At 44.0% G+C, this 12215-nt stretch overlaps 1 protein-coding gene across 1 annotated transcript in view; it reads left to right on the top strand.

Annotated features, from left to right (window-relative positions):
- The window catches only part of CFAP221 (cilia and flagella associated protein 221), a 169069-nt gene that overhangs the window by 122702 nt on the left and 34152 nt on the right, over positions 1-12215 (top strand). Inside the window, exons 18-19 of the mRNA XM_068246325.1 lie at positions 1029-1136; positions 1238-1402. Coding sequence (XP_068102426.1) covers positions 1029-1136; positions 1238-1402 — 273 coding nt within the window. The remainder of the gene's footprint in view (positions 1-1028; positions 1137-1237; positions 1403-12215) is intronic.

Raw genomic sequence — 12215 nt, 5'->3', positions numbered from 1 at the left:
CACTGCACACTGCTCCATACACACACTGCTGTCTTTACACTGCACACTGCTCCATACACACTGCTGTCTACACACTGCTCCATAGACACACTGCTGTCTATACACTGCACACTGCTCCATACACACAATGCTGGCTATACACTGCACACTGCTCCATAGACACACTACTGTCTATACACTGCACACTGCTCCATACACATACTGCTTTCTATACACACACTGCTGTCTATACACACACTGCTGGCTATACACTGCATACTGCTGAATACACACACTGCTGTCTATACACTGCACACTGCTCTATATACACACTGCTCTATACACACTGTTGTACGCACACTGCTGTCTATACACTGCACACTGCTCCATACACACACTGCTGTCTATACACTGTACACTGCTCCATACACACTGCTGTCTATACACTGCACACTGCTCCATACACACACTGCTGTCTATACACTGCACACTGCTCCATACACACACTGCTGTCTATACACTGCATACTGCACCATACACACACTGCTGTCTATACATTGCACACTGCTCCATACACACTGCTGTCTATACACTGCACACTGCTCCATACACACACTACTGTCTATACACACACTGCTGGCTATACACTGCATACTGCTGCATACACACACTGCTGTCTATACACTGCACACTGCTCTATACACACACTGCTCTATACACACTGTTGTACACACACTGCTGTCTATACACTGCACACTGCTCTATACACACACTGCTGTCTATACACTGTACACTGCTCCATACACACACTGCTGTCTATACACTGTACACTGCTCCATACACACACTGCTGACTATACACTGCACACTGCTCCATACACACACTGCTGTCTATACACTGCACACTGCACCATACACACACTGCGGTCTATACACTGCTCCATACACACACTGCTGTCTATACACTGCACTCTGCTCCATACACACTGCTGTACACACACTGCACAGCCTGGTTGCTGCATTGAGCTCTGTGTATGACTCTCGCTGTAGGTTCCTCAGCATTACAGACTGATGGGATATCATCGAGTTAATATTCAGGGTGTATCCTCCACCTACCACACCCGCCGTCCAGCGCAGCCTCTGAGGAGGGGGGCAGAGGTAATGAGGAGTGCTCATCAGAGTCTGGGCAATAACTGGGTGAGGTGGGCGTGTGGGGTCTGTGTATAGAGTGTAACTGCGTCCTTCCTTCTCATCTGGAGGAGGAGCTTCTGCCCGCGGTGCCCTCCCAGTCTGACGCCCCGGCACTCACCGTCAGCTATCCAGGCCAATCAGAGGAGGAGGAGAGCCTTGTGACCACCGCCCTCACCCTGACCCCGCCAGAGGAGCTGCTGAGGCCACCCAGCCTCCACCCCATGCATGTCTTTGTGAGTACGCCAGTCATATCATTATTATTTGTTGGATGTATATAGTGCCAGCATATTACGCAGCACTGCACAATACATTATTATTATTATTTATTGGATGTATATAGCGCCAGCATATTACACAGCGCTGCACAATACATTATTATTATTATTATTTATTGGATGTATATAGCGCCAACATATTACGCAGCACTGCACAATACATCATCATTATTATTGATTTATAAAGCGACAAAATATTCCATGGTTACAGACAATGATAATAGGGGTGGCAGACAACACAATACAGGTAATAAGCAGTAACATACACAATGCCAGGTCATACACTGGAGCATGCCTCCCAACTTTCTGAAATGAGAGACACTTAAGCCACAACCCTGTCACACCCCTGACCACGCCCCTGACACAACCCTCGTCACTGATACCATAAAGATTTCAAAAGAAAAATAAGTTGTATTATAATTCAAACCACGCTGGTCCTTTCTACCCTGGTTCATTTTCCTTCATATCAATGAAATAAGATTCTTATTATGAAAATAAGAAATCTATCAGTTTAAAGGATGGGAATAAAGTTTAGAGTCAACTTAACACATTTTTCAGTAGATGAAATACGTACTGTAATGACATATATCTGTATGAGAGTCCCAAATGGAAGAACGAGGAACAGAGAGACGGTTCCCAAAGAGGATCTGTCCCTCCAAAAGAGGGACAGTTGGGAGCTGCAACACGGTAGAAAAAGGCACTCCACAGCTTCAAACTTTTGTTTGTGGTTTATTCGAGCATGGACACATACATGTTCTGGGTCAGGTGACCCTTGAGGAAGAGTCAGGTGACCTGTAACATGTATGTGTCCATGCTCGAATAAACCACAAAGTTTGAAGCCTGTGGAGTGTCACTTTGTTGGAGTTTCATGTTAGCAGGAGTGGTGGACCTGCAGGAAAAGAGTATCGGCAAGTGCTGCCTAATCTAGGTGGCTACGACTGATTTCCAAGGTGAATATTGAACAGTTGGGAGCTGTGCTGGAGTTACAGTCCCCATAATTCAAGGTTACATTATTCTGTGGGTAGAGTGCATCATCAGGTAGGATACACAAGGAGGGAGGGCCCTACCAAAGGCTTACAATCTAAAGAGTGGGACGGGTGACACGATAGGAGGCGGCTGCATCAAGAGGTTCTCAGTTGGGAGGGTTAGGGCATGTTTGATGGTGTTGAAGGAGAGGGCAAGCCTGATGAGCAGTGGGAGAGAGTTCCACAGGATGGGGCTGCTCTTGTGAAGTCCTGTAGTGGTGTATGGGAGTGCGAGATACGTGGGATGGTTAGGAGGAGGTTGTTGGAGGAGCGGCGTGGGCGGCCAGGTGTGTATCTGCTGACCAGGTCAGAAATGTAGGTTGAGCAGGACGTGTGTATAGAATTGTAGGCCAGACATACATTATTCTTATCATTGTTATTTGTAAGAAGGTATATACATTCACAGCTTAGTACAACGCGCATGAGCCAAATGTGTAGATGATATTTGTCATTGGTGGCTGGGGACATCAAGGTCTGTCTGTGTCATGTGATGTCATTGGTGGCTGGGGACATCAAGGTCTGTCTGTGTCATGTGATGTCATTGGCTGGACAGGAAGAGATTTCTCTTGGAGTAAGTGTTGTCACACCTTCTCATATTACTCTGGGGTAGTGATGGTCATGTCTAGCGGAAGGCATGGAGAAGCATGTGATCAGTGTGGTCAGGTGATAGATATGTAAGTCTCTGATTAGTGATGGCGTGTCTAGGAGAAGGCATGGAGAAGCATGTGATCAGTGTGGTCAGGTGATAGATATGTAAGTCTCTGATTAGTGATGGTCATCTCTAGGAGAAGTCATGGAGAAGCATGTGATCAGTCTGGTCAGGTGATAGATATGTAAGTCTCTGATTAGTGATGGTCATGTCTAGGGGAAGGCATGGAGAAGCATGTGATCAGTGTGGTCAGGTGATAGATATGTAAGTCTCTGATTAGTGATGGTCATGTCTAGGAGAAGTCATGGAGAAGCATGTGATCAGTGTGGTCAGGTGATAGATATGTAAGTCTCTGATTAGTGATGGTCGTGTCTAGGAGAAGTCATGGAGAAGCATGTGATCAGTTTGGTCAGGTGATAGATATGTAAGTCTCTGATTTGTGATGGTCATGTCTAGGAGAAGTCATGGAGAAGCATGTGATCAGTGTGGTCAGGTGATAGATATGTAAGTCTCTGATTTGTGATGGTCGTGTCTAGGAGAAGTCATGGAGAAGCATGTGATCAGTTTGGTCATGTGATAGATATGTAAGTCTCTGATTAGTGATGGTGTGTCTAGGAGAAGTCATGGAGAAGCATGTGATCAGTCTGGTCAGGTAATAGATATGTAAGTCTCTGATTAGTGATGGTCGTGTCTAGGAGAAGTCATGGAGAAGCATGTGATCAGTGTGGTCAGGTGATAGATATGTAAGTCTCTGATTAGTGATGGCCGTGTCTAGGAGAAGTCACGGAGAAGCATGTGATCAGTGTGGTCAGGTGATAGATATGTAAGTCTCTGATTAGTGATGGTCGTGTCTAGGAGAACTCATGGAGAAGCATGTGATCAGTCTGGTCAGGTGATAGATATGTACGTCTCTGATTAGTGATGGTCATGTCTAGGGGAAGGCATGGAGAAGCATGTGATCAGTGTGGTCAGGTGATAGATATGTAAGTCTCTGATTAGTGATGGTCATGTCTAGGAGAAGTCATGGAGAAGCATGTGATCAGTGTGGTCAGGTGATAGATATGTAAGTCTCTGATTAGTGATGGGCGTGTCTAGGAGAAAGCATGGAGAAGCATGTGATCAGTGTGGTCAGGTGATAGATATGTAAGTCTCTGATTAGTGATGGTCATCTCTAGGAGAAGTCATGGAGAAGCATGTGATCAGTCTGGTCAAGTGATAGATATGTAAGTCTCTGATTAGTGATGGTCATGTCTAGGAGAAGTCATGGAGAAGCATGTGATCAGTCTGGTCAGGTGATAGATATGTAAGTCTCTGATTAGTGATGGTCGTGTCTAGGAGAAGTCATGGAGAAGCATGTGATCAGTGTGGTCAGGTGATAGATATGTATGTCTCTGATTAGTGATGGTCATGTCTAGGAGAAGTCATGGAGAAGCATGTGATCAGTTTGGTCATGTGATAGATATGTATGTCTCTGATTAGTGCTGGTCGTATCTAGAAGAAGTCATGGAGAAGCATGTGATCAGTTTGGTCATGTGATAGATATGTAAGTCTCTGATTAGTGATGGTCGTGTCTAGGAGAAGTCATGGAGAAGCATGTGATCAGTCTGGTCAGGTGATAGATATGTAAGTCTCTGATTAATGATGGTCATGTCTAGGAGAAGTCATGGAGAAGCATGTGATCAGTCTGGTCAGGTGATAGATATGTAAGTCTCTTATTAGTGATGGTCGTGTCTAGGAGAAGTCATGGAGAAGCATGTGATCAGTCCGGTCAGGGGATAGATATGTAAGTCTCTGATTAGTGGTGGTCATGTCTAGGAGAAATCATGGAGAAGCATGTGATCAGTGTGGTCAGGTGATAGATATGTAAGTCTCTGATTAGTGATGGTCGTGTCTAGGAGAAGTCATGGAGAAGCATGTGATCAGTTTGGTCATGTGATAGATATGTAAGTCTCTGATTAGTGATGGTGTGTCTAGGAGAAGTCATGGAGAAGCATGTGATCAGTCTGGTCAGGTAATAGATATGTAAGTCTCTGATTAGTGATGGTCGTGTCTAGGAGAAGTCATGGAGAAGCATGTGATCAGTGTGGTCAGGTGATAGATATGTAAGTCTCTGATTTGTGATGGTCGTGTCTAGGAGAAGTCATGGAGAAGCATGTGATCAGTTTGGTCATGTGATAGATATGTAAGTCTCTGATTAGTGATGGTGTGTCTAGGAGAAGTCATGGAGAAGCATGTGATCAGTCTGGTCAGGTAATAGATATGTAAGTCTCTGATTAGTGATGGTCGTGTCTAGGAGAAGTCATGGAGAAGCATGTGATCAGTCTGGTCAGGTGATAGATATGTAAGTCTCTGATTAGTGATGGCCGTGTCTAGGAGAAGTCACGGAGAAGCATGTGATCAGTGTGGTCAGGTGATAGATATGTAAGTCTCTGATTAGTGATGGTCGTGTCTAGGAGAACTCATGGAGAAGCATGTGATCAGTCTGGTCAGGTGATAGATATGTACGTCTCTGATTAGTGATGGTCATGTCTAGGGGAAGGCATGGAGAAGCATGTGATCAGTGTGGTCAGGTGATAGATATGTAAGTCTCTGATTAGTGATGGTCATGTCTAGGAGAAGTCATGGAGAAGCATGTGATCAGTGTGGTCAGGTGATAGATATGTAAGTCTCTGATTAGTGATGGGCGTGTCTAGGAGAAAGCATGGAGAAGCATGTGATCAGTGTGGTCAGGTGATAGACATGTAAGTCTCTGATTAGTGATGGTCATCTCTAGGAGAAGTCATGGAGAAGCATGTGATCAGTCTGGTCAAGTGATAGATATGTAAGTCTCTGATTAGTGATGGTCATGTCTAGGAGAAGTCATGGAGAAGCATGTGATCAGTCTGGTCAGGTGATAGATATGTAAGTCTCTGATTAGTGATGGTCGTGTCTAGGAGAAGTCATGGAGAAGCATGTGATCAGTGTGGTCAGGGGATAGATATGTATGTCTCTGATTAGTGATGGTCATGTCTAGGAGAAGTCATGGAGAAGCATGTGATCAGTTTGGTCATGTGATAGATATGTATGTCTCTGATTAGTGCTGGTCGTATCTAGAAGAAGTCATGGAGAAGCATGTGATCAGTTTGGTCATGTGATAGATATGTAAGTCTCTGGTTAGTGATGGTCGTGTCTAGGAGAAGTCATGGAGAAACATGTGATCAGTCTGGTCAGGTGATAGATATGTAAGTCTCTGATTAATGATGGTCATGTCTAGGAGAAGTCATGGAGAAGCATGTGATCAGTCTGGTCAGGTTATAGATATGTAAGTCTCTTATTAGTGATGGTCGTGTCTAGGAGAAGTCATGGAGAAGCATGTGATCAGTCCGGTCAGGGGATAGATATGTAAGTCTCTGATTAGTGGTGGTCATGTCTAGGAGAAATCATGGAGAAGCATGTGATCAGTGTGGTCAGGTGATAGATATGTAAGTCTCTGATTAGTGATGGTCGTGTCTAGGAGAAGTCATGGAGAAGCATGTGATCAGTTTGGTCATGTGATAGATATGTAAGTCTCTGATTAGTGATGGTGTGTCTAGGAGAAGTCATGGAGAAGCATGTGATCAGTCTGGTCAGGTAATAGATATGTAAGTCTCTGATTAGTGATGGTCGTGTCTAGGAGAAGTCATGGGGAAGCATGTGATCAGTGTGGTCAGGTGATAGATATGTAAGTCTCTGATTTGTGATGGTCGTGTCTAGGAGAAGTCATGGATAAGCATGTGATCAGTCTGGTCAGGTGATAAATGGTCATGTCTAAGAACTCATGGAGAAGCATGTGTTCAGTGTGGTCAGGTGATAGATATGTAAGTCTCTGATTAGTGATGGCCGTGTCTAGAAGTCATGGAGAAGCATGTGATCAGTCTGGTCAGGTGATAGATATGTAAGTCTCTGATTAGTGATGGCCATGTCTAGGAGAAGTCATGGAGAAGCATGTGATCAGTGTGGTCAGGTGATAGATATGTAAGTCTCTGATTAGTGATGGCCATGTCTAGGAGAAGTCACGGAGAAGCATGTGATCAGTGTGGTCAGGTGATAGATATATAAGTCTCTGATTAGTGATGGTCGTGTCTAGGAGAAGTCATGGAGAAGCATGTGATCAGTCTGGACAGGTGATAGATATGTAAGTCTCTGATTAGTGATGGTCGTGTCTAGGAGAAGTCATGGAGAAGCATGTGATCAGTTTGGTCAGGTGATAGATATGTAAGTCTCTGATTTGTGATGGTCATGTCTAGGAGAAGTCATGGAGAAGCATGTGATCAGTGTGGTCAGGTGATAGATATGTAAGTCTCTGATTTGTGATGGTCGTGTCTAGGAGAAGTCATGGAGAAGCATGTGATCAGTTTGGTCATGTGATAGATATGTAAGTCTCTGATTAGTGATGGTGTGTCTAGGAGAAGTCATGGAGAAGCATGTGATCAGTCTGGTCAGGTAATAGATATGTAAGTCTCTGATTAGTGATGGTCGTGTCTAGGAGAAGTCATGGAGAAGCATGTGATCAGTGTGGTCAGGTGATAGATATGTAAGTCTCTGATTAGTGATGGCCGTGTCTAGGAGAAGTCACGGAGATTCATGTGATCAGTGTGGTCAGGTGATAGATATGTAAGTCTCTGATTAGTGATGGTCGTGTCTAGGAGAAGTCATGGAGAAGCATGTGATTAGTCTGGACAGGTGATAGATATGTAAGTCTCTGATTAGTGATGGTCGTGTCTAGGAGAAGTCATGGAGAAGCATGTGATCAGTTTGGTCAGGTGATAGATATGTAAGTCTCTGATTTGTGATGGTCATGTCTAGGAGAAGTCATGGAGAAGCATGTGATCAGTGTGGTCAGGTGATAGATATGTAAGTCTCTGATTTGTGATGGTCGTGTCTAGGAGAAGTCATGGAGAAGCATGTGATCAGTTTGGTCAGGTGATAGATATGTAAGTCTCTGATTAGTGATGGTCGTTTCTAGAAGAAGTCATGGAGAAGCATGTGATCAGTCTGGTCAGGTGATAGATATGTAAGTCTCTAATTAGTGATGGCCGTGTCTAGGAAAAGTCATGGAGAAGCATGTGATCAGTCTGGTCAGGTGATAGATATGTAAGTCTCTGATAAGTGATGGCCGTGTCTAGGAGAAGTCATGGAGAAGCATGTGATCAGTGTGGTCAGGTGATAGATATGCAAGTCTCTGATTTGTGATGGTCGTGTCTAGGAGAAGTCATGGATAAGCATGTGATCAGTCTGGTCAGGTGATAAATGGTCATGTCTAAGAACTCATGGAGAAGCATGTGTTCAGTGTGGTCAGGTGATAGATATGTAAGTCTCTGATTAGTGATGGCCGTGTCTAGAAGTCATGGAGAAGCATGTGATCAGTCTGGTCAGGTGATAGATATGTAAGTCTCTGATTAGTGATGGCCATGTCTAGGAGAAGTCATGGAGAGGCATGTGATCATTGTGGTCAGGTGATAGATGTGTAAGTCTCTGATTAGTGATGGACATGTCTAGGAGAAGTCATGGAGAAGCATGTGATCAGTGTGGTCAGGTGATAGATATGTAAGTCTCTGATTAGTGATGGTTGTGTCTAGGAGAAGTCATGGGAGGCATGTGATAAGTCTGGTCTTGTGATAGATATGTAAGTCTCTGATTAGTGATGGTCGTGTCTAGGAGAAGTCATGGAGAAACATGTGATCAGTCTGGTCAGGTGATAGATATGTAAGTCTCTTAGTGATGGTCGTGTCTAGGAGAACTCATGGAGAAGCATGTGTTCAGTGTGGTCAGGTGACAGATATGTAAGTCGCTGATTAGTGATGGTCATGTCTAGGAGAAGGCATGGAGAAGCATGTGATCAGTGTGGTCAGGTGATAGATATGTAAGTCTCTGATTAGTGATGGCCGTGTCTAGGAGAAGTCATGGAGAAGCATGTGATCAGTGTGGTCAGGTGATAGATATGTAAGTCTCTGATTTGTGATGGTCGTGTCTAGGAGAAGTCATGGAGAAGCATGTGATCAGTCTGGTCAGGTGATAGATGGTCATGTCTAAGAACTCATGGAGAAGCATGTGTTCAGTGTGGTCAGGTGATAGATATGTAAGTCTCTGATTAGTGATGGCCGTGTCTAGGAGAAGCATGTGATCAGTGTGGTCAGGTGATAGATATGTAAGTCTCTGATTAGTGATGATTGTGTCTAGGAGAAGTCATGGAGAAGCATGTGATCAGTGTGGTCAGGTGATAGATATGTAAGTCTCTGATTAGTGATGGTTGTGTCTAGGAGAAGTCATGGGAGGCATGTGATCAGTCTGGTCTTGTGATAGATATGTAAGTCTCTGATTAGTGATGGTCGTGTCTAGGAGAAGTAATGGAGAAGCATGTGATCAGTCTGGTCAGGTGATATATATGTAAGTCTCTTAGTGATGGTCGTGTCTAGGAGAACTCATGGAGAAGCATGTGTTCAGTGTGGTCAGGTGACAGATATGTAAGTCGCTGATTAGTGATGGTCATGTTTAGGAGAAGGCATGGAGAAGCATGTGATCAGTGTGGTCAGGTGACAGATATGTAAGTCTCTGATTAGTGATGGTCGTGTCTAGGAGAAGTCATGGAGAAGCATGTGATCAGTCTGGTCAGGTGACAGATATGTAAGTCTCTGATTAGTGATGGGCGTGTCTAGGAGAAGTCATGGAGAAGCATGTGTTCAGTGTGGTCAGGTGATAGATATGTAAGTCTCTGATTAGTGATGGCCGTGTCTAGGAGAAGTCATGGAGAAGCATGTGATCAGTGTGGTCAGGTGATTGATATGTAAGTCTCTGATTAGTGGTGGTCATGTCTAGGAGAAGTCATGGGAGGCATGTGATCAGTCTGGTCTTGTGATAGATATGTAAGTCTCTGATTAGTGATGGTCGTGTCTAGGAGAAGTAATGGAGAAGCATGTGATCAGTCTGGTCAGGTGATATATATGTAAGTCTCTTAGTGATGGTCATGTCTAGGAGAAGTCATGGAGAAGCATGTGATCAGTGTGGTCAGGTGATAGATATGTAAGTCTCTGATTAGTGATGGTTGTGTCTAGGAGAAGTCATGGAGAGGCATGTGATCAGTCTGGTCTTGTGATAGATATGCAAGTCTCTGATTAGTGATGGTCGTGTCTAGGAGAAGTCATGGAGAAGCATGTGATCAGTGTGGTCAGGTGATAGATGGTCATGTCTAAGAACTCATGGAGAAGCATGTGTTCAGTGTGGTCAGGTGATAGATATGTAAGTCTCTGATTAGTGATGGCCGTGTCTAGGAGAAGTCATGGAGAAGCATGTGATCAGTGTGGTCAGGTGATTGATATGTAAGTCTCTGATTAGTGATGATTGTGTCTAGGAGAAGTCATGGAGAAGCATGTGATCAGTCTGGTCTTGTGATAGATATGTAAGTCTCTGATTAGTGATGGTCATGTCTAGGAGAAGTCATGGAGATGCATGTGATCAGCCTGGTCAGGTGATAGATCTGTAAGTCTATGATTAGTGATGGTCGTGTCTAGAAGAAGTAATGGAGAAGCATGTGATCAGTCTGGTCAGGTGATATATATGTAAGTCTCTTAGTGATGGTCGTGTCTAGGACAAGTCATGGAGAAGCATGTGATCAGTATGGTCAGGTGACAGATATGTAAGTCGCTGATTAGTGATGGTCATGTCTAGGAGAAGTCATGGAGAAGCATGTGATCAGTGTGGTCAGGTGATAGCTATGTAAGTCTCTGATTATTGATGATTGTGTCTAGGAGAAGTCATGGAGAAGCATGTGATCAGTCTGGTCAGGTGATAGATATGTAAGTCTCTGATTAATGATGATTGTGTCTAGGAGAAGTCATGGAGAAGCATGTGATCAGTCTGGTCTTGTGATAGATATGCAAGTCTCTGATTAGTGATGGTCATGTCTAGGAGAAGTCATGGAGAAGCATGTGATCAGTGTGGTCAGGTGATAGATATGTAAGTCTCTGATTAGTGATGGTCATGTCTAGGAGAAGTCATGGAGAAGCATGTGATCAGTGTGGTCAGGTGACAGATATGTAAGTCTCTGATTAGTGATGGTCGTATCTAGGAGAAGTCATGGAGAAGCATGTGATCAGTGTGGTCAGGTGATAGATATGTAAGTCTCTGATTAGTGATGGACGTGTCTAGGAGAAGTCATGGAGAAGCATGTGATCAGTCTGGTCAGGTGAGAGATATGTAAGTCTCTGATTAGCCATTGTATACAATGAACAGAGGCGCCAAAAGTATAAGATTAGATTAAATGAGCTTAAAAACCAACTTAAATGGCAAAATTGAAGGAGGAAGTGGTGGTCTTACCTCCCTCAAGCAGACACGACAACGACTGCGATTCAGATAGTCAAACACATTTATTAGGAACTCCAAAAAGAAATGCAACGCGTTTCGCAGGTTCAACCCCGCTTCATCAGGCAATATAGGGAGGAGTATCAAACAATCTGCACAAGGATTCAAATTAAGCGCCATCACTGATTAGTGATGGTCATGCCTAGGAGAAGTCACAGAGAAGCATGTGATCAGTGTGGTCTTGTGATAGATATGTAAGTGTCTGATTAGTGAGGGTCGTGTCTAGGAGAAGTCATGGAGAAGAATGTGATCAGTGTGGTCAGGGGATAGATATGTAAGTCTCTGATTAGTGATAGGCGTGTCTAGGAGAAGTCATGGAGAAGCATGTGATCAGTGTGGTCAGGTGATAGATATGTAAGGCTCTGATTAGTGATGGTCATGTCTAGGAGAAGTCATGGAGAAGCATGTGATCAGTCTGGTCAGGTGATAGATATGCAAGTCTCTGATTAGTGATGGTTGTGTCTAGGAGAAGTCATGGAGAAGCATGTGATCATTGTGGTCAGGTGATAGATATGTAAGTCTCTGATTAGTGATGGTTGTGTCTAGGAGAAGTCATGGAGAAGCATGTGATCAGTCTGGTCAGGTGATAGATATGTACGTCTCTGATTAGTGATGGTCATGTCTAGGAGAAGTCATGGAGAAGCATGTGATCAGTTTGGTCAGGTTATAGATATGTAAGTCTCTGATTGGTGATGATTTTGTCTAGGAGAAGTCATGGAGA

This window comes from Hyperolius riggenbachi, chromosome 7 (genome assembly GCF_040937935.1).
Source record: "Hyperolius riggenbachi isolate aHypRig1 chromosome 7, aHypRig1.pri, whole genome shotgun sequence".
Taxonomy (NCBI): domain Eukaryota; kingdom Metazoa; phylum Chordata; class Amphibia; order Anura; family Hyperoliidae; genus Hyperolius; species Hyperolius riggenbachi.
The sequence above is the reverse complement of the archived record's forward strand: the minus strand, read 5'-3'. Positions and strand labels throughout refer to the sequence as shown.